The sequence below is a fragment of the Selaginella moellendorffii genome, unplaced genomic scaffold (genome assembly GCF_000143415.4).
Source record: "Selaginella moellendorffii unplaced genomic scaffold, v1.0 SELMOscaffold_25, whole genome shotgun sequence".
NCBI classification, from domain to species: domain Eukaryota; kingdom Viridiplantae; phylum Streptophyta; class Lycopodiopsida; order Selaginellales; family Selaginellaceae; genus Selaginella; species Selaginella moellendorffii.
In genome coordinates, this window is record NW_003314286.1 from 276,384 (window position 1) to 294,663 (window position 18,280).

General features: G+C 48.3%; 8 protein-coding genes across 12 annotated transcripts; 3 read left to right on the plus strand and 5 right to left on the minus strand.

The window, feature by feature from the left end:
• Positions 1-531: 531 nt before the first annotated feature.
• LOC9637181 (probable NAD kinase 1) lies at positions 532-2,864 on the minus strand. Its single transcript, XM_002974674.2, has 11 exons — positions 2,758-2,864; positions 2,526-2,682; positions 2,347-2,457; positions 2,182-2,291; positions 2,019-2,132; positions 1,863-1,957; positions 1,704-1,807; positions 1,572-1,645; positions 1,443-1,521; positions 1,093-1,391; positions 532-1,020 (listed from the first exon to the last, which is right to left on the minus strand). The coding sequence occupies exons 1-11, from the start codon at positions 2,824-2,826 to the stop codon at positions 751-753; spliced, it is 1,482 nt and encodes a 493-aa protein (XP_002974720.2). The 5' UTR covers positions 2,827-2,864; the 3' UTR covers positions 532-750.
• Positions 2,865-2,977: 113 nt separating this feature from the next.
• On the minus strand, positions 2,978-4,648 carry LOC112347945 (putative pentatricopeptide repeat-containing protein At2g01510). The gene has a single exon (XM_024679734.1). The coding sequence runs from the start codon at positions 4,646-4,648 to the stop codon at positions 2,978-2,980; it is 1,671 nt and encodes a 556-aa protein (XP_024535502.1).
• Positions 4,649-4,757: 109 nt separating this feature from the next.
• Positions 4,758-6,235, plus strand: LOC9637183 (GRF1-interacting factor 1). Its single transcript, XM_024679683.1, has 4 exons — positions 4,758-4,991; positions 5,137-5,213; positions 5,278-5,362; positions 5,642-6,235. The coding sequence occupies exons 1-4, from the start codon at positions 4,929-4,931 to the stop codon at positions 6,131-6,133; spliced, it is 717 nt and encodes a 238-aa protein (XP_024535451.1). The 5' UTR covers positions 4,758-4,928; the 3' UTR covers positions 6,134-6,235.
• An 85-nt stretch (positions 6,236-6,320) lies between these two features.
• On the minus strand, positions 6,321-9,839 carry LOC9637184 (tubulin beta-1/beta-2 chain). Its single transcript, XM_002974677.2, has 4 exons — positions 9,446-9,839; positions 9,099-9,368; positions 8,213-8,852; positions 6,321-6,944 (listed from the first exon to the last, which is right to left on the minus strand). The coding sequence occupies exons 1-4, from the start codon at positions 9,837-9,839 to the stop codon at positions 6,773-6,775; spliced, it is 1,476 nt and encodes a 491-aa protein (XP_002974723.2). The 3' UTR covers positions 6,321-6,772.
• On the minus strand, positions 6,897-7,991 carry LOC9636465 (peptidyl-tRNA hydrolase 2, mitochondrial). The gene is made up of 7 exons (XM_002974676.2): positions 7,727-7,991; positions 7,603-7,661; positions 7,488-7,547; positions 7,355-7,424; positions 7,230-7,299; positions 7,128-7,154; positions 6,897-7,069 (listed from the first exon to the last, which is right to left on the minus strand). The coding sequence occupies exons 1-7, from the start codon at positions 7,952-7,954 to the stop codon at positions 7,020-7,022; spliced, it is 564 nt and encodes a 187-aa protein (XP_002974722.1). The 5' UTR covers positions 7,955-7,991; the 3' UTR covers positions 6,897-7,019.
• A 101-nt stretch (positions 9,840-9,940) lies between the features above and the next one.
• On the plus strand, positions 9,941-13,014 carry LOC9637185 (protein NUCLEAR FUSION DEFECTIVE 4). 3 transcript variants are annotated; one of them, XM_024679678.1, is made up of 13 exons: positions 9,941-10,644; positions 10,761-10,805; positions 10,877-10,944; positions 11,012-11,096; positions 11,164-11,322; positions 11,391-11,441; positions 11,492-11,575; positions 11,639-11,883; positions 11,952-12,018; positions 12,092-12,177; positions 12,224-12,330; positions 12,386-12,515; positions 12,575-13,014. In XM_024679678.1, the coding sequence occupies exons 1-13, from the start codon at positions 10,375-10,377 to the stop codon at positions 12,807-12,809; spliced, it is 1,632 nt and encodes a 543-aa protein (XP_024535446.1). In that variant the 5' UTR covers positions 9,941-10,374; the 3' UTR covers positions 12,810-13,014. The 3 variants fall into 3 exon arrangements, with proteins under 3 accessions (XP_024535446.1, XP_024535447.1, XP_024535448.1); XM_024679679.1 differs by having other exon boundaries at positions 12,561-12,705; XM_024679680.1 differs by lacking the exon at positions 9,941-10,644 and having other exon boundaries at positions 10,762-10,805; positions 10,858-10,944.
• A 2,572-nt stretch (positions 13,015-15,586) lies between these two features.
• On the minus strand, positions 15,587-16,748 carry LOC9636466. 2 transcript variants are annotated; one of them, XM_024679684.1, is made up of 4 exons: positions 16,468-16,748; positions 16,236-16,321; positions 16,040-16,181; positions 15,587-15,720 (listed from the first exon to the last, which is right to left on the minus strand). In XM_024679684.1, the coding sequence occupies exons 1-4, from the start codon at positions 16,470-16,472 to the stop codon at positions 15,651-15,653; spliced, it is 303 nt and encodes a 100-aa protein (XP_024535452.1). In that variant the 5' UTR covers positions 16,473-16,748; the 3' UTR covers positions 15,587-15,650. The 2 variants fall into 2 exon arrangements, 1 of the variants encoding a protein (XP_024535452.1); XR_002992909.1 differs by lacking the exons at positions 16,040-16,181; positions 16,236-16,321; positions 16,468-16,748 and adding exons at positions 15,784-15,862; positions 15,916-15,955.
• LOC9637186 (cell cycle checkpoint protein RAD1) lies at positions 16,740-18,026 on the plus strand. Of its 2 annotated transcripts, none has more exons than XM_002974496.2 (7): positions 16,740-16,855; positions 16,920-17,009; positions 17,072-17,223; positions 17,273-17,393; positions 17,447-17,569; positions 17,629-17,699; positions 17,753-18,026. In XM_002974496.2, exons 1-7 carry the CDS (start codon positions 16,778-16,780, stop codon positions 17,973-17,975), a joined length of 858 nt encoding a protein of 285 aa, XP_002974542.1. In that variant the 5' UTR covers positions 16,740-16,777; the 3' UTR covers positions 17,976-18,026. The 2 variants fall into 2 exon arrangements, with proteins under 2 accessions (XP_002974542.1, XP_024535450.1); XM_024679682.1 differs by having other exon boundaries at positions 16,752-16,855; positions 16,894-17,009.
• Positions 18,027-18,280: the final 254 nt, after the last annotated feature.

Consider the following 18,280-nt stretch of genomic DNA (forward strand, 5'->3'; position numbering starts at 1 on the left):
GTGAAGAGAGACAGGGCAAAACACACGAAAGAGTTTGGTGCTTTTGTTTTTCTTTCTTGGGCGATCGCTCGCTCGCTCTCTCGCTCGCTGGAGAGGAGGATTGGGGAGGAATCTCGTTTTCTAGCTGGGATTAGGATGGTGTGTTTGGGATGCTCTCGAGTTCCTAGTGAAATGAAAAAGGTGGTACATTGGTGGTAATAAGTCGCTCCTTCATTGACTTGGCCGCTCCTCATTTATATCGGGTCTCTTGCGTACAGTGGATGGAGAGAAGAAGAGAGCAGCGCAGCAGCCATGCCAGCCAGCAGCAACAGGGGAGCAGCCGATTGGTGTGAATTTGATTCAAGTCGGTTGAATTTACAACCCTCTGGCAGGATTCAATCGTGTTCTTCAATGTCCCTCATGGAGCAAATGCCACCGGTCAAGCATTTGCCTCGCCGCTAGATTCCTCGTGAACATAGTCAAACCGAGAACCTTCATGGTCAGTCCCAAGTCAGTCAACCCATCAGTCAACGCGGTCGCTGATTGCTTCGATGAGTCAACGACGTCAGTAACATGAAAGTACACATGCTGACTGTAGTGTACATCTGGACTCTGGACGCTACGTCGGCGGCAAAATGGCTGACGCGTATCACTTCCAAGTCACAAGTCAACCATCAGTCAACGCACAATGACCCCCATTGGATACGAAACAATATCCAGTCAACATGCTGACTGTAGTGTACATCTGGACGCCACGTAATCGGGCACGCGTCACTTCCTCAGGTTCCAGTGGAGCCGCTCGCGCACGCTACACAGGAAGTGGTGCGTTGCCTCTTCCAGGGACGCTGTTGGGACGGGCCAGGGGGCCATTTGGCATATAAGCTGGTCGCCCGGGGAGAGCTCCACTCGGTCCTTGCCATCAAACGAAGCCCAGGCGTTTTGGAGCGGGACCTGGACTTTGAGCGTCACGTAGCCGGGAAGGATGAGAGGCCTGAAGGACAGCGAATGCGGGCATATCGGCGTGAAGAGAATTGCTGGAACCTGAAAGACATGGAGCTGTAAGTCGTTTGGATCCAGAAAAACAAAGAAAAAAGAGGTTTTTGCAAAGCTTACGTGAGGATGGACCATCGAGCCTCCGGCCGCGAGAGAGTACGCCGTGCTGCCCGACGTTGTGGAGAGGATGAGGCCGTCCCCTTGCACCGAGGTGAGGAAGACGTTGTCGCAGTAGCACTCGAGGTTCGTGAGGCACGACGACATGCCCCGGTCGATGGAGACTTCGTTGAGAACCAGGTGCATCTCCGACGCCGAGCTCTCCCCGTTCCTTACAATCTGGCACTGCATGCGGTGCCGCAGCGTGATGCAAACCGGGCCCTTCATCACGTACTCGAGGCATTCCTTGTAGCGCTCGCTTTCTGTGAGTTTAGTTAAGTCGAGCAAAAAGAAGATAAAACTTGGAAGGATACGGAATGCCGTCATGAATCCCAAGGAGCCCATTGAAAACGAAACCATGGGAGGGACGGGTCCTTTGAACAGCGACGCAGCCTGCAAAAGAAGCATAAGTCCGCCAATAAAAAAGCGCTGGTTGTGCTTACCCACAGTACAGTGCCATCTCCACCCAGAGTGATAACAAGGTCGACTTTGGTGTGTAAGAACAATAACTCTTCTTCTGCAAAAAGCAGACGGCACAGTGAAGAAAATGCTTCGCTGCAAAGCTTTCAGCCTACCAGAATCCCATGTTTGTACATAAGTGCAGTCCGAGCTTTCGTCAAGCTCATCCTTCACGCGCTGCTCAACGAACACAGTGATATTTTTCACCTCCTTCAGCCACCTGAAGGCTAGTTTTACATCACGAACAAAAATAAATAAATTTATTTTCCAGGTACCTGATCATTTTCTTGCACAGCTCTTGCACAGCAGAAGAATTTGGTCGGGTAAAAATACAGACCGCTCGCGGTGTGGATTCCCAAACAAGTATAATCTGCAATGTAGAGAAACCAAGGCATCAGATTCCACAGACGATAGTCTCAATTGCAATCAACCTGTTTGTTGCTACTGGTAACGGCACTAATGTTCCCAGAATCGTAGGACACAATGTCATGCTTGTGCCTTCTATGCCTGTCACCATTATAACTCCATAGCAATTTGAAGGAAGCCTGGAGTCGAAACAATGTAAAACTTTTTCTTTTCCGAAAAACTGCGTACCTTGTGGCTTGGATGTTGAACAAGAAATTTACAAGACCCGTTTTCTTCCTCTAAAACATCATGTTGCGGTGTTTCAAGCTCACAGCCTTTGACTTCCCGGTTCTCGACACCTGAGAACTTCCATTAGCAACGAGCCAAGAAATTTAATTTAAAGTGTACAAGTACCTGGAAGATCTTTTTCCTGTAGAAGACTCTCATATTTTCTTTTCCACTCGGCCGCCTCCAATTGAAGCTGAACGTTACGCTCGGCAACTCTTTTCATCGCATTCGACACAGCTGTTCAAACAGAAAACGAGAGAAAAGATGTCAGCAGTTCTCACGAAATTCAAGGAGATCTCACGCACTCTGCAAACTGTTGCTAAAGTCGAAAATTTGACGACTAGCGTCCATGGCGGATTTCTCCGGGCGCGCAAACGTTTGCCATCCCTCGATGCCAAATCTGAGATTTTCCTGCTCCATCCGCGACAGGCTCGCCGACGAATCCTCCCTCCCCAGCGAGCACTGCCAAAAATCGAGAATGCAAGTTAGAACAATGCCGAGCACTGGAAAAGGAAAAGGGAAATCACGAGCGCAAACCTGAGTGATCAGCTGGCAGCATGGCGCCAGAGGCCCGGCATCGGGGGCGCCGGACGCGCCTTGCGCCATGAAAAACCTAATCGCCACAACGCGAACACGCAGCACGAGCCCGCTTTCACCATCCACACAACACACACACTCAAAGCGTCTCCCGCGAATATCCTCTTTTTACACGTCTCGGTTCGAATCCACCTGTCAGCAGCCCATGGTTCAAATCTCCTTACAAGCAAAATTCCTCTAGGTCGTTGAGAATATTCTCCGTCTCCCTCCTCCAGAGCCCAGCGCCCGCGCAGGCGCCCTTGACGAGCACCGGCGTCGCCAGATGCCCGAGCTCCAGCGCACGCGCCGCGCAGGACGCCGCGCGGCGCACATCGCCGTGGATCTTGCAGGAATTGAGGAATGTGATCCAGGTGAGGGCGTCGGGCTCCCAGGGCATGAGATCCATCACCTCCTCGGCGCGGGGGAGCTGCCCGACTCGCCCGAACAGATCCACCAGGCACCGGTAGTGCTGTGCCTCCGGATCAATGCCGCGATCGCGCCACATTGACGCGAAGAACTCGCAGCCCTCGTCCACGAGCCCGCCCTGGCTGCACGCCGTGAGGAGATTGACGAATGTGACGCCATTAGGGCTCACGCCGTGGAGATCCATCGCCCGCGACAGTGCCGCCGCCTCGCCGCGGTGCCCGCTCTGGGCATTTGCCGCCACCATCGCCGTCCATGACACCACATTGCGCTCCGGGAGAGAATCGAACACCCGACGTGCGTCCCCGACGCTCCCGTACCTTCCGTACGCGGAGATGAGGGCGTTACCGACCGTACAGTCGCCCGCGAGGTCGCAGTCACGGGCGCAAGCGTGGCACAGCCGCGCCTCTGCCACGTTGCGACACGCGTCCAGTACGGCGCAGAAGGTGACGCGGTTTGGCCGAAGTCCCTGGGCGTCCATTGTACGGAAGAGGAGCATCGCCCGCGACAGCTTCCCATTCAGGGCATATGCGCCGATCATGGAGTTAACCGTAACAAGGTCGCGCGACGGCATATTCCTGTACGTTTGCTCAGCGTCTTCCACGCTCCCGGTGCGTCCGTACGCGTCGATCATGGCGTTCCAGGAGAAGAGATTCGAGACGGGCATCTTTCGCAGGAGCTCCTTTCCCTCGAGAATATGCCCGTTCTGGGCATATGCTACTAGCATCGCGGTCCACGATACCACATCCCTTTCCGCCAGGGAATCGAATACCATCTTGGCCCGCGGAATTTCACTGCATCTGGTGTACATTACGAGGATTCCGGTGGCGATCCGGACGTCCGATTGGAACCCACATTCCGCGACCTTGGAATGCATCTCCCGTGCCAGGCCGGGGCAATCGATGCACGACAGAATGCCCACGAATGTCACGCTGGACGGCTTGTGGCCGTCCGATTCCATGAGCCTTAGAACGCCCACGGCGTCGCGGGACCGCCCAGCCCTGGCGTAGAACGCGATCATCGCGTTCCAGGCGACGTGATCGCGCTCCTCGCGCATCTCATCGAAGATCCGCCGCGCCTCATCGAGGTGTCCGCTCTGGGCGAGGGCGACGAGCATGAGATTGGAGGAAAAGAGATTGGGCACCGGGATCGCGCGGAACGCCCGCCGCGCATCGTCCACGCTGCCGCACTTGCCATACATCTGGACGAGGAGATTGGCGAGGAATGTGCTCCTGTCCAGCCCGATTCGAGCCAGGTGATCGTGGAGCCACTTCCCCTCGTCCAGCGCGCCCAGCTCCCCGCATCGCCGCAGGAGCGTGGCGTACGCCTCCGGATCGAGCGCAGAGCCAGCGAGATTCTCCCTGCTGAACGCGCCCCTCAAGACGATCGAGCTCTCGGCGGCGAGGATCCCCCTTCTCGCCGCGCTCATCCACCAAGACCCAGATTTCGAATCCAAAGAGCCCGCGAGAATCCAACGGCCGAGAGCGCAGTAAGCCCTAGCATTTAAATCCGGCCGATCGTGGACGTTGAAGCGCCAACGGCTAGGATGCGCTGGGCATGGCGGTGTTTCCCAGGCTCATGTGAAGGGCGCGCCCTGGCGGCAGCGCAGGCTGGGCATTTGCATCGATCGCTGGGCGGCAGAGTGTAGCATAGCTAGGGCGAGAGGTTTTTAGGTCTGGGCGATCCAGGGGGCGTCGGCGAGGACAGCAATGCAGGCGCCGCAAATGGGCCCTTACACGGGCACTATGATCACGACTGAGCTCATCCAGAAGGTATGTGTGTACTTTGGGGGCTAATCTTCGCGATTTTGCGCGAAATTTTGGTTCCAGTGAGTCTAAGCGCTGCTCCAAGATTTTCTTTTGTTCTTACATTTCTTTAAGGTTATTGATTAAGGCTTACTTTGTTTTCATTGTTTAGTACCTGGACGAGAACAAGCAACTTATCCTGGCGATTCTAGACAACCAGAACCTGGGAAAGCTTCATGAATGCGCAGCGTAAGCGTCGTCTCCTTTTTTTCTTCCAAAGCTTGATTGTTTTTTCTATGGATTGGAAATTCAGCTACCAGTCCAAGCTGCAACAAAATCTTATGTACTTGGCTGCCATCGCCGACGCGCAACCTCAAAACCCTCTTCCGGGTGCTCAGGTGTGTTTTTCACTTGCATTCTTTTTCTTTTCTCAAGAGAAAAACGTCTCGCATTCTTTTCTTGTGTTTGTCTGAAAAGTCTTCTTTTGTTTCCGTAGAGCTTTTTCTTACTTGCATTGTTTTTCCTTCTATGCATTCCTTGTTATGTCATCAAAGCAGACTCCAGAAAAGGTTTTGCATTTAACTTTGGCATTGTTTTCTTGTGGTTGCCTGAAAAGTCTTCTTTTGTGCCCGTAGAACTTGCTGATATGATTTCTTCTCTTCACTCCCTCTCTCCAGGTTGCGCAAGCCTCCATGCTCCAAGCAACTCCTCAGTTCATGCAGCAGTCCCCGCAGCAAATGGGCATGATGGATCAGCAGCAGCAGCAGCAGCAGCAGCAGCAGCAGCAAAACTACACACAAATCCAAATGGCTGCGCTCCATGCTCTCCAAGCCCAGCAGCGCCAGCAGCAGTTCCAGCAGCAGCAGAGGCTCGTCACCGCGGCGGCATCGGCAGGGATGCTCTTGCAGCCTCCACACTCGGAGCTAGAGCTGGGTGGCGCTGGAAACGTGAGCAACGGAAACAACATGACGGGCATGGGAGGAGCTTTTCCAGACTACGCTGGCAACGCTGCCAATGGAGATCTCATGAGGAACTCTGCCGCAGCCGCCGTGAGCGGCGACGCCTCCAAAGGGACCAGCGCCGTCGCCGGATCGTCTGGAGCTACTGCTGCCGATGGTACGGGAGACGACGCTGGCTCTACGTTTCTCAAGTCATCAGAGGAAGAGTAAAAAACACCAGGGAGGATTGCAGTAGAATCAGCTACATTCCTTTCTTTAACTATGTTTCTTTTCTTTGCTGTTAGTAGGATCATTTGTCACACTTCGGTCTCACACTTGTGCTAGATCTTTTCTCCCGGCGTTACACCCGTTATAATACTTCCCACTCATTGCCGATCTACATATAAGTAAAGAGAAATGAGGCCTGCCAAGCTCAAGTCTCGTTTTTCAAAGTTTTTTCCATGGATTCCAAGCTGATGATCGTTCTACTTCTTGTAGCAGCCACAGCGGCAAACAGTCTCCAACTTCAAAGAAAGGTGGTCGAGAAAAACTCTTGCTTCCTCAAACTCTCTTGCTTGTCTCCGCAGATATCTTTCTTCGTTCGTCGCAACTGGGAGAACAATCCACCGCCATCTTCATCCCCTCTATCTTCCGGCATGGGGATCGTCCGTGTCATCGATAGCCCGATCCATGGCACTCGAAGCAACTCGTCCGAGTGTATAGGCCGGCTCCAAGGATACTCCATCACGGACGCTGCTGGATCGTCGACTCTCTTCTATCTTACGAGCTCCTTTAATGGAAGTACCATCAAAGGGAACCTCATCTACCAAGGCCGAGCCTCGAGCAGCGCCAGAACACCCGAAGTTTCGGTCACTGGCACCTCCGGAGTCTTTCGCTTTGCCAAGGGATACTCGCTCCTCTACATGGACAGCCAAGGGATGCCCGAGAGCGTTGAGAGCTACCTCTACAAGACACTGTAGGCGCTGCAAATCTCTTGAATAAATCTGCTATGTGAATTTCGTCGTCGTCATCTTCCTGGAACAAGGAAGAACAAAACCCAGGCGTTATACAAAAACCTTCGCGTGCTAGCTACCAAGGCCGTAGAGGTGTGCGTGTGTTAGAGGAGCTTTAAGCTGCCGGTTACTTCGTCCACGAGTTCGTCGGGACCTGAGAGAACAAGATACAATCAAGTTATCTGCAAGCTTTGAGATGGATCAAAACATACCGAGCACGGTCAGGACTGTTCTCGAGTCTGCGTGAAAATAGTAGCATCGTAAGCTGGAGTCGCCACTTGGGAAAAAAAAAGCATTCAAAATAAAAAACTCACTTGCGGCAATTTGCGTTCTGCCAGCATCGATGGTTATGTGGGTCGGCAACTTCAGACTCTTGGCTCTACTCTGTAAGGGAGACAACAAAAAAATCTGTAAGCTTACTCGGAAGAACTATTAGTACCTGAAGAAACAATAGCTCCTCTTCGCTCTCCGTCTTGGTGACGACTTTGACGCTTCCACACATCTCCCACCTTGCAAAGGAAAGAAAACCAGTAAGAATCCAGTAAGAACAAACAAGACAGGCAAATGCATACCTTTGAAGAGCTTTCGGAGCTCTAAAGAACAGCTTTTTGTACAAACCGAGACTAGAATGGCTGCCAAAGAAATGGAAAGGAAAGTTAACTTAGACCAATCAAATAAATCTCTCACCTGCATTGAGCGGCAATCTTCCCTTTCCCCATCTTCAAATCATTCCTCACGACCAAGACCTGGAAAGAATCCACACTGATCTTCAGCGGCATTGCCCCCAATCCAAGCGAATCATCCCGCTCACCATCTTGAAATCCTCGTGCTTGTCCGCCAGAACCTCGACTGGATGTAGATCCTTCTTGCCATCGTACTGGTGAACCGTGGATCTCTTCCCCGCCTGCTTCTTCATCCTGGGAGGCAAGAGAGCCGGCCAGCGTCGGCACAGATAGTAGCCAGCGATCAAGCAGCCCGTCCCGACAAGGACAAGCTGCAAATACCCGTGGGAGCACGCGTCCACCGCGTCCTCCATCATCGCCTTGTTAGGGCGCCCGCCATAGCCATGTAGCCCTATGAATACGTGGCAGCTATGACATGGGAAAGAAAAAACCCTCCATTTATGACATGAGTCAACCTGAAAAGCACCTAAAACGAGAGGTAAAGCGGAAAAAAACTCCAGAATCCCCTCCAATGTCATAACGGGTGTGAGCTAAAACCCCTCCATGTCATAAGGGATCCCTCCTAGCAAAAGAGAGAAAACTACTCCTCCATCTCGCCCTCCTCGCCATAGTCCTCGCCCTCTTCCTCGGCCTTGGCGTCCTGGTACTGCTGGTACTCGGACACCAGATCGTTCATGTTGTTCTCGGCCTCAGTGAACTCGAGCTCGTCCATCCCCTCGCCCGTGTACCAATGCAGGAACGCCTTGCGCCGGAACATCACTGTGAACTGGTCCCCGACCCTCTTGAACATCTCCTGGATCGACGTTGAGTTCCCGATGAAGGTGGCGGAGATCTTGAGCCCCTTGGGCGGGATGTCGCACACGCTCGACTTGACGTTGTTTGGGATCCACTCCACGAAGTAGGATGTGTTCTTGTTCTGGACGTTGAGGATCTGCTCGTCCACCTCCTTGGTGCTCATCCGCCCGCGGTACATGGCTGAGGCGGTGAGGTAGCGGCCATGCCGGGGATCCGCTGCACACATCATGTTCTTGGCATCCCACATCTGCTGCGTCAGCTCCGGCACGGTGAGCGCGCGGTACAGCTGCGAGCCGCGCGACGTGAGCGGCGCGAAGCCCACCATGAAGAAGTGGAGGCGCGGGAAGGGCACGAGGTTGACGGCGAGCTTGCGGAGGTCGGCGTTCAGCTGGCCCGGGAAGCGGAGGCAGCACGTAATGCCGCTCATGGTGGCCGAGATGAGGTGATTGAGATCACCGACTGTGAGATCATGGTCACGAGAAACAAAGCGTGAGAGAATTGTTGGTATGATACCCTTTGGATGTTTCGAAGGACTCGTAACCTCCAATGTACGTACCATGATCGACAAGAAAAGAAGGAAACTTAACCAGCTTGGAGAAAGGTGACAGACCATGCCTCCAGTCATGACTTTGAAACATAGCAGAGACCGCCCAACTTGGACAAAGGTGACGGACAATGGAAACCAAGCAGTCGACGATGACTTACAGGTTGGCGTGGTGAGCTTGAGGGTTCTGAAGCAGATGTCGTAGAGGGCCTCGTTGTCGAGGACCATGCACTCGTCCGAGTTCTCCACCAGCTGATGAACCGACAGCGTCGCGTTGTAAGGCTCCACGACCGTGTCGGACACCTTGGGCGATGGGAAGACGGAGAATGTGAGCATCATCTTGTCCGGATACTCCTCCCGGATCTTGGAGATGAGCAGCGTCCCCATGCCGGATCCCGTGCCCCCTCCCAAGGAGTGGCATATTTGAAATCCTGTGCGAAGATCGATCGATCAATGAAAACTTCCAAGAAACAAGAGTTTGGGGGGATGTTCTATATGTACTACGTACCTTGCAAGCAGTCGCAACTCTCGGCCTCCTTGCGGACAATGTCGAGCACCGAATCGATGAGCTCGGCTCCCTCGGTGTAGTGACCCTTTGCCCAGTTGTTCCCGGCGCCGGTCTGGCCAAACACGAAGTTGTCCGGGCGGAAGATCTGGCCGTAAGGCCCCGAGCGCACGCTGTCCATGGTTCCGGGCTCCAGGTCCATGAGAACCGCGCGGGGAACGTAGCGTCCGCCGGTGGCCTCGTTGTAGTAGACGTTGATCCGCTCGAGCTGGAGGTCCGAGTCGCCGCGGTAAGTTCCGGTGGGATCGATGCCGTGCTCGTCGCACGAAACCTCCCAAAACTTTGCTCCGATCTGGTTGCCGCACTGCCCGCCTTGGATGTGGCAAATCTCTCTCATGGCTGCTGCGCTGCCTGGTAGTCTGGAATCGATCGAGCGAGGGAGGAAGAGAGAAGATTCTCGTCGCCGTTGTCCTGGAGAGAAGAAAGAGCCCGAGTTTTTTTACGCGGCCGCGCGAACCATTCACACCATTTCCACGGAACAGACACAACCGGTGAGTCGTCCATGTCACCAAGAATATTCTCGCTTTACAATGAACTCGATCAAAAACTAGACAGATCTTGGATCGCTATGGTTTTTTTTTTCTTCTCCTTCTTCTTCGTTTGTCCTTGCGAAGATCAAGTGTCAGCATTCATGAACAGTGATTCAAAGATTTGTGGTCTTCAGTAGAAAAGAAAAGGAAGGTTTCACACGTTTTTTAGGGAGCTACTTTGTGGAGCATGCCAAAATGGCGTGAAGGGCGCTCTCCTGGATCTGGGGAAGGAAGAAACAAGCTCGCCCAGATCAAACTCCAGCGCCCAACACATTCTCTCGCAAGTTTGCTAGGCCTAGTGCTAGATCATAGATTTTGTTTTCCAAGTTTCTTGGGATCCAGATGGGTCGAGGACTCCAGCGGAGCCGATGGATGGGACTTTGCGTGGGAATGTGGATGCAAGCCTGCGGCGGGATCTCGTACGCCTTCTCGCTCTACTCGGCGGATTTGAAGCAAGTCATGGGCTACAACCAGGAGCTCATCGACGCGCTGGGCACCGCCAAGGATATCGGAGGGAATGTAGGCATTGTTTCTGGGCTCTTGATCGACAGGACCTCCGCGTCTTTCGTGCTCCTCGTCGGTGGCTTGATGCACTTGAGTTTCTACTCGATGGTATGGAGATTTTCTTTTGTGTTCTTACGTGTTTGTCTCACGTGTTTTTTTGTTTTTTTTTGTTTTTTTTGTTTTTTGTTTTCTCTCCTGGTTGGAACTTGGATCTTCCAATCCAGCTCTACCTTGCATCTACAAAGCAGATCTTTCCTACACACTGGCAGGTATGATTCCAAGCGAAAGTTTGGATGAATTTTTAAAGGACTTGCTTGGAAGTTCTTCTTTTGTCTGTTAGATGTGTGGGATTATCATGCTCGGCACTAACGGAGCAACATGGTTTAACACGGCTGTTCTCGTCACCTGGTAATGCTTTCTTTCTTCTTTTGATTTTGAGCATAGGGAGTGCGTTTCGCTAAAAACTTGGTGGCAGCATGAGAAACTTTCCGTCGGACAGGGGCGTGGTTGTAGGCCTTCTCAAAGGATTTATTGGCCTCAGTGGTGCCATCTTCACTCAGGTTTGAAGAGCATTCTCGTTCTCAGTCTTAAGTTTTTGTTTCGTTCTTCGTTTTTGCTAAAACGCAGGTCTATACTGCGATTTATGCACCACACACTGGCCCGTTTCTTCTATTCTGTGCGACGTTTCCACCAATGGTAGCACTCGTTTCCATGCTTTATATTCGTCCTATCGATCCTCCAAGGAACAAGGACGAAGCAGACGATCACAAGTTTACAATGCTGTACGTAAGTTTAGGCCAGTGGTAAGCTACACTTTGTCTGGAACGATTCTTAGGCTTTCTTGTTTATCCCAGATCACCGGTCTCGTATTGGCATTCTACCTTATGTGCATCATATTGCTCCAGGTAACCTTCGTCACTTTCGAGTTAGTGGACCTCTGTTTCTCTTCTTCCAGGATTTCTTTGTCGTCAGGAAAGCAGCCAGCCAGTTTTTCATGTTTATCATGCTTCTCATTCTTTTGGTTCCTGGTGCCATCTCTGTAAGCATACAGTGCTCCCCGCTTTGCTGTTTTCTAAGCTTTCTAGCCTCTGCGTTCTTCCAGCTTCATCCTGCGGATGGAAGACAGAAGATCCATCCTGATACTGATAGTCTGTTCGTCAAGACACCGAAAATGCTGAAGAACTCGATAAGAAATCCGATAACTGTAGACGTTGGACACAGGATAGCGGAGCTCCGGAATGATGGAGCTGTAAATAATGGCGGCTTGCCCGGCTCTCCTTCAAAGTCCAAACTCCGCCTTGGTAGCGATTATACCCTGACTCAAGCTGTGAGGACGGAGGACTTCTGGTACGTAATTCTCTCCTTCGTTTATCTTCTCTATTCACGTAGTGTTTTTGAGCTCGTTTCTTTCGTAGGCTTTTGTTCTTTGCAATGGGATGTGGCACTGGCAGTGGTCTCACTGCAATAAACAACTTAGCGCAGGTGTGTATGAGCTATCTTCACACCCACAAAGTTTTGCTCGCAGAACACTACTAAAGCCTCCTGATACTTTCAGATGGCCGAGTCTCTGAATTCCAAGAGCATAGGAGCATTTGTCGCGCTGGTTAGCGTGTGGAACTTCCTCGGCAGGCTAGGATCGGGGTAATGCTTTTAGATTCCTTTGTCTCCTCTGATTGTTCTGCCGCAGTTATATTTCCGAGTTCTTCATGAAACGGTCCGGAACTCCAAGGCCGGTTTTTCTTCTGATTGTTCAAGCGCTCATGGGATCTGCGCATTTGCTCTTTGCTTCCTCGGGTAAAAAGTTTCTTCTCGATTCTCATTGTGATTCTCATGGGTTATGAAAACGCAGTTCCTTCGTTGCTCTACGGAGCATCGATACTCGTCGGGCTTGCTCACGGAGCTCACTGGACTCTGATGGTGGCAACATCCTCAGAGCTCTTTGGCCTCAAGAACTTTGGGGCTCTCTACAACACACTCAGGTACAAAAAGCTTCCTTTCGTTTCCTCTTTGTAACAAAAACCAAGAGTTTCTCTCGCAGCATTTCTTCCACTATTGGATCCTACGTACTATCTGTGAAGTTGGCTGGCTATTTGTATGACCAACAAGCTGCTGCTGCCAACGTGAGGAGGTGCAAGGGACCACAGTGCTTTCGGCTCACGTTTCTTATCATGGCCTTAGTCTGCTTGATCGGTTGCGTTGCTCTTGTCCGCCTTGTGTCCCGGACGAGGCTAGTCTACCGTGATATTCAGAGGCTCAAGGCAGCTAGCCGATGATCAGAGCTTGGAATTCAGAACTGCGGCATACATTCTTCCAAATGCAAGATGTCTAAAGCCTGGCGTATGAAAACATACCTGGGTTCTAATTCATTGCTTTTTCCTACGGGGACCATGTACTGTGAAAGGCCATTGGGTCACCAGTAAGACTATTGTTTTTTACATGAAAAAATATGTATTGGAATGGAAACTATATTTTTGGGCATGGTACCAAGTAAGTATTGGGAGAATAACCAGAGTGAACAAGCTGGTCAGGATTTCTAATGAGGGTCTACTCAATTGACTTAGATGCTGTAGTTCAAGATATTGAGTTTAGTTCTTAGTTCAAAACAAATAAATGTTAAATTATATTTATAAGGTTTATATATATTACCATGCTTATATATTACAAACTATTTATTTGGGACTAATCCATTTTTATATAAGTAGGGGTCTAAACCCCAATTAATATATTTATTCTCATATCTCAAGCATTTATCATTGCAAATTGTGCTTGCAAGCCAAAGTTTTGCTTAGTGTTTGGGATTGTGGTTTCTTTTCTTCTCTAGATATGTTATACCTTTTTACAAGATTTAGGATTGTAACTATTATATATGTTCTTTCTTTCTACTATACCATGTTGTTGTTAATTGAAGTGTGTATTATTAAAGGTTGTAGTTGATGCCTTATAATTGTCATTTAGTCCTACTGTTATGTCCTTTTGAGATTAAGTTTTTGGTATTGTGAGGCATGATCATGTTAATGCTACTCCTTAGTGTTTTGCCATTTTCAACTTTGTAGGACGTAATTACATAACTTGTTATATTTTCAATATCTTGTATCTCCCATTAAGGTGGAGTGTGATTGTGATATTAATTAAAGAGTTATGGATAATGTAGTCTAGTTTTTGGAGGGTGTTTCGAGGATTGAGTTTATGGAAAGATAATGTTTACAAGTTTGAATAAATTTTTGTTGACAAGGAGTTTGATTATTTTAAAAATAGCTTTAAAGATAAGTTAAAGAATTCAGTTAATCTTTTATTTTACCATTTTATTTTTGGAGGAGGGAGTAGAGGGGACAAACAAGAATCCACCCCTGATAATAGAGTGAAAATGAATGGATATAATAGTGAAATGAGGACAAATGGCATGAATTGTCGAGTGAAAACAAACATAGCAAATCTAGATGAAATATTTATATAAACGACTAAATTTTCTATTTTACTTTAGTCCTTTAATTATACTTTTGACCACTTGAGGAAATCTCACTCACAACCTTCATAAATTCTCATCCTAATATAAGAAAAGATACTTGCTAAAACTATCAACTTTACATTTGGTCCAAGTGTTTTATGTGTCTATATCCCATTTCAAACACTCTAAAGGTACCACTGATGTACTAGCCTATTACATTAAAGCCACATGATATCTATTATTATTATCTCATTAGTAATCTAAAAGAACCATACCACATATCTATTTTTCTGAGATTGGATTGTAATTCCATTTATGACATGTAATTAATGCTTACTTCTTAGCATCCTTAAGATGTCCTAAAACTTAGAGAAACACGACTACCTCCACTATCCTTTCTTTGATCCCCGCAAGTATTTACCAACATGTTTATTGGGTCAGGGCTTGTAAGCCCATCTATCAAGTTTTCGGACTTCTTCACTATGTAACCATATATTTAGTTACAAAATAAAAAGAACATTCCTTTCCTTTCCACAATTAAGGACTTTGAGACAACATTTCAAAATACTACAATCAAACGCAAATCTTATATATACTCCCACCACCTTTAACCACTAAAGTTTTTTAGTCACATGACTAGAAAAAGGTTTTAATGAGCCACAGAAGGTATTCAAATAAGTAGTGTTACCCATATTTACATCAACTATTTGATCTATTGAAGGAGCTAGAGTCAATTTCTAAACACTTTACCAAGTCACCCCATTTGTCTATTCATGTTTACTATAACTTTTGGATTCCCCAATGTTCATATTATCACCCACTATAAGAGTATAACCTTTTTTGATCACACTAATTCTCTTAAAGTATTCGCCTTATTATCCTGTAGGTTTACTAAACCCCCTAGGGTTTGGAAGACAATTACAACTAGCTGGGAGACCGATTCATCAAAGCCACAAAAGATTGTCGCGTTTGAGCCTAGAACTCAAGTTGAGCAGCAAATCATACAGCAGCAAATGGGTGATTCCCTACTAGAAGTGGTTGTTGCCATTATTCTGCACATCACGTGGCACTATGGGATGAACTTCCATTAGATATATTTAGCTTTAGATATGTCTACCCTTCATACAATCTAAATACCCCACCACAATGAACCATGGACACTGTACTTTCAAAATGCCGGAAATGTGTGGCTTGGTTGATAAACTTTTGTCAATGCCATTGGCATACCTTTTGACTCCACTTTAGGACTTAAGGATTTATGTTTTATAATCCAACTCTAACATAATAAAGCTAAATAAATACAACAATTGAAGCAAAACATAAATAGCAAAGTAAGGACAAATAGAAATGATATTTCAAAATTTCTTTTCCTTTATGAAGGGGATAAAAAGGAATATAAAAGATGAACAGAATGAATTTAACTTCCTATATGCAATGTTAAACAAAGATAAAGTGAATCCAAATTAATGTGGGTCAAAAGTTGAGCAAAGGTAAGATACAAAGATAGGTTTTGTTATTAGTCATAAGTCCGAGTTAATAATAATCTCAAATGGTGGCCAATCATCAAATTTAAAGATAAGATATATCATTTGATGTTTGAGTGGCTTTGGTTCAAAATTATCACTTTGAGATTAGTTCAAGCATTTGACAATTGTATACAAAGTTGTAGCTAGTAATGTCTTGATGAACAGACTATCAGCGTCAAGATGAACCTTCTGTCTCCCATCTGCAGTATGAAACTGGAAGAACGCAGAGTTTAACAAACTTAGAAAACAGCAAAGGGGTGAGAATTGTACGCTTACAGAGATGACACCAGAAACCAAAAGAATGAGAAGCATGATAAACATGAAGGCTGGCTGCTTTCCTCACGGCAAAGAAATCCTGGAAGAAGAAGAGAAAGGAAGCTCTATATACTAGAAAGAGACGAAGGCTACCTGGAGCAATATGATGCACATAAGATAGAATGCAAATACGAGACTGGTGATCTCAGATAAACAAGAAAAGCATAAGAATCGATCCAGACAAAGTGTAGCTTACCACTGGCCTAAACTTACGTACAGCGTTGTAAATTTGTCATCGTCTGATTCGTCCTTGTTCCTTAGGACGAATGAAAAGCATGGAAACGAGTGCCACCCATGGTGGAAACATCGCACAGACAAGAAGGGATGGGCGTGTGTGGTGCATACACCGCAGTATAGACCTGAGTTTTAGAAAACAACGAAGAACGAAAACAGAAAGTTAAGAATGAGAGTACCTTGAGTGAAGATGGCACCACTGAGGCCAATAAATTCTTGGAGAAGGCCTACAACCACGCCTCTATCCGAAGGAAAGTTTCTCATGCTGCCACCAAGTTTTTAGAAAAACGCTCTCGCTATGATCAATCAATCTTATGGAAGATCCAACCAAGAGAAAAAAAACTTACAAAAAAAAGTGAGACAAACACGAAGAACACAAAGGAAAAGAAAAGCATCGTGTGGAAACTTAACTGCATCAAGCCACCGACGAGGAGCACGAAAGGCGCACAGTAGAAACAATGCCTACACCCCCTCCTGCTTCAAATCGCCCAAGCAGAGCGAGAAGGCGTACGAGATCCCGCCGCAAGCTTGCATCCACATTCCCAGTGACGCAAAATCGGCTGCGGTGGATCCCAAGTAACTTCGAGAAAATCCATCTAGTTCCCGAGAGACCTGCGCGTTTCGGCCCATAGAGTTGCGAAAGAGATCTCTAGGAAAACATTTGTAAAGAAAAAATAAATCTCTTCTGTTTTGGACAAGCTTCTGCCCTAGGAACTTAGCGATGGAGCTGCGGTGCGTGCTAGACAACGTCCAGGGGCTCGTGGATTCGCTCAGCGCTGTGCGATGGAAGAAACAACAGGTGATCGATAGTTTCCTCCCCTCCTTATGGCTATCTAGAAAGCTTTCTTCTTTTCACTCCACAGGACGCTATTTGCGAGGTCTCGGAGCATGGACTGGTGATCATCGTAGAAGAATGGGGATGCCTCCAAGCTCGAGTTTACTACAGGAAAGAAGTAAGCGCCCCAAAGTTCATTGTTTCTCATTGTTGCATCAATGTTCTTCTGGGTTTTACAAGCTCTTTGTTTCATACGAGTATTCGGCAGAGTCGAGGCCGAGATTTGGCGTCAGCCTTGGCTTGCTCGTTGACACCTTGAGCACATTTTCTTCGACTGGTACCACTGGGCTTGAGCTCTCGTATCCCGGATCGGACATGCAGCTTCTCCTCAAGTAAGTTAACTGGTTCGATCGAGTGAAAGGCTTTTTGATCCATTCTCAGGCTCACGGACGCTGATAATACGTGCATCTACGCTGAAATTCGAACCAAAGTCACGGACACTGTCCCGAAAGAGTACAGTGTAGACGGCGATGGTGGTCGCCGAGCAGTCTTTGCAGTGAAGGTTATCACTGATCGCACCTCCTTTTTGTTTTTGATAACTTCCTTGTTGTGTAGTCGGCGGCGTTGAAAGAAGCCATTGACGATCTCGAGTGGCCGGGCTCGAGCATTTCCATCACCATATCTCCCGATCCAGCCGGGGTGATTCTCAGAGGGGAAGGCCATCATGGAGACCTGCAGGTCGATCTCTTATCCTCACTTTCAGTTCCCCACTAAGACTTCTTTTGTACTTGTTTAAGATCGACTTCCCGTATGATGCTCACAACGAGCTCTTTGCCGCGTTCCAGTGCCAAAGCGAAGTAAGCTACAGGTATGCTTTCCAGATTTCAGTAGATCTCGCAAAGTTGCTACGATGTTGCCCAGCTACAAGTATAAGTTTCTGCGAGCAACCACAGCCAACGTTCCAAACAGCGTGACGAAAGACAACAGGGGCAGCAAGCTAACCATTGGAGCCGGGGGCCTCCTCAAAGTCCAGCATTTAATCTCCCTCCGCCAGGCGCAGCAGCACAATATGGATCCAAATCCCACACAGCAGGGCCGCGTTTCTTACGTCGAGTTCTACCTAATGCCAGACGAAGAAGCGTGAGTACAGCGCTTGATTAATAAGAAGATCATAAAGGAAAATATTTTGTTTTAAGGGTAAAGTACTACTTAGTATAGGTTTAATAACTATTGATGAACACTAAAGTGTAGGCTTAGAGTCACTTTCTCACATCGCCGTACCTGCAGGATTCCAAAAAGGCTCGTCTTGCGGAGCGCATGGATGAGCTGAGAGCATTAACTCGCACCACCAAAGACACCAAAGATAAGGGCTTTTCGCCTCTAAACACCATCCTGATTCACTCTCTCTCCGCTTACCTGGTGATGACGTGGCATCAGGCTTTTTTTTTG

Excerpts from the sequence above, each read along its gene's own strand:
- LOC9637181 (XM_002974674.2), bottom strand. The coding sequence starts at position 2,826 with ATGGCGCAAGGCGCGTCCGGCGCCCCCGATGCCGGGCCTCTGGCGCCA. Across the intron at positions 2,458-2,525 it reads CTTTAGCAACAGTTTGCAGA|CTGTGTCGAATGCGATGAAA; the intron begins GTGCGTGAGATC and ends CTGTTTGAACAG. Across the intron at positions 2,133-2,181 it reads TTCAACATCCAAGCCACAAG|GCTTCCTTCAAATTGCTATG; the intron begins GTACGCAGTTTT and ends TTTCGACTCCAG.
- LOC112347945 (XM_024679734.1), bottom strand. The coding sequence starts at position 4,648 with ATGAGCGCGGCGAGAAGGGGGATCCTCGCCGCCGAGAGCTCGATCGTC.
- LOC9637183 (XM_024679683.1), top strand. The coding sequence starts at position 4,929 with ATGCAGGCGCCGCAAATGGGCCCTTACACGGGCACTATGATCACGACT. Across the intron at positions 5,214-5,277 it reads AAGCTTCATGAATGCGCAGC|CTACCAGTCCAAGCTGCAAC; the intron begins GTAAGCGTCGTC and ends TTGGAAATTCAG. Across the intron at positions 5,363-5,641 it reads ACCCTCTTCCGGGTGCTCAG|GTTGCGCAAGCCTCCATGCT; the intron begins GTGTGTTTTTCA and ends CCCTCTCTCCAG.
- LOC9636465 (XM_002974676.2), bottom strand. The coding sequence starts at position 7,954 with ATGATGGAGGACGCGGTGGACGCGTGCTCCCACGGGTATTTGCAGCTT. Across the intron at positions 7,300-7,354 it reads AGGAGCTATTGTTTCTTCAG|AGTAGAGCCAAGAGTCTGAA; the intron begins GTACTAATAGTT and ends TCTCCCTTACAG. Across the intron at positions 7,155-7,229 it reads CAGAACGCAAATTGCCGCAA|ACTCGAGAACAGTCCTGACC; the intron begins GTGAGTTTTTTA and ends ATTTTCACGCAG.
- LOC9637184 (XM_002974677.2), bottom strand. The coding sequence starts at position 9,839 with ATGAGAGAGATTTGCCACATCCAAGGCGGGCAGTGCGGCAACCAGATC. Across the intron at positions 8,853-9,098 it reads CAAGCTCACCACGCCAACCT|TCGGTGATCTCAATCACCTC; the intron begins GTAAGTCATCGT and ends ATGATCTCACAG. Across the intron at positions 6,945-8,212 it reads AAGGCCGAGGAAGAGGGCGA|GTTCCAGGAAGATGACGACG; the intron begins GGACTATGGCGA and ends TTGTTCTTCCTT.
- LOC9637185 (XM_024679678.1), top strand. The coding sequence starts at position 10,375 with ATGGGTCGAGGACTCCAGCGGAGCCGATGGATGGGACTTTGCGTGGGA. Across the intron at positions 10,806-10,876 it reads TCTTTCCTACACACTGGCAG|ATGTGTGGGATTATCATGCT; the intron begins GTATGATTCCAA and ends TTTGTCTGTTAG. Across the intron at positions 11,442-11,491 it reads TGTGCATCATATTGCTCCAG|GATTTCTTTGTCGTCAGGAA; the intron begins GTAACCTTCGTC and ends CTCTTCTTCCAG.
- LOC9636466 (XM_024679684.1), bottom strand. Across the intron at positions 16,182-16,235 it reads TGGTGCCATCTTCACTCAAG|GTCTATACTGCGGTGTATGC; the intron begins GTACTCTCATTC and ends TCTAAAACTCAG. Across the intron at positions 15,721-16,039 it reads GATGACAAATTTACAACGCT|TTTCATACTGCAGATGGGAG; the intron begins GTACGTAAGTTT and ends GCGTTCTTCCAG.
- LOC9637186 (XM_002974496.2), top strand. The coding sequence starts at position 16,778 with ATGGAGCTGCGGTGCGTGCTAGACAACGTCCAGGGGCTCGTGGATTCG. Across the intron at positions 17,224-17,272 it reads GACATGCAGCTTCTCCTCAA|GCTCACGGACGCTGATAATA; the intron begins GTAAGTTAACTG and ends ATCCATTCTCAG. Across the intron at positions 17,394-17,446 it reads GAGCAGTCTTTGCAGTGAAG|TCGGCGGCGTTGAAAGAAGC; the intron begins GTTATCACTGAT and ends CTTGTTGTGTAG.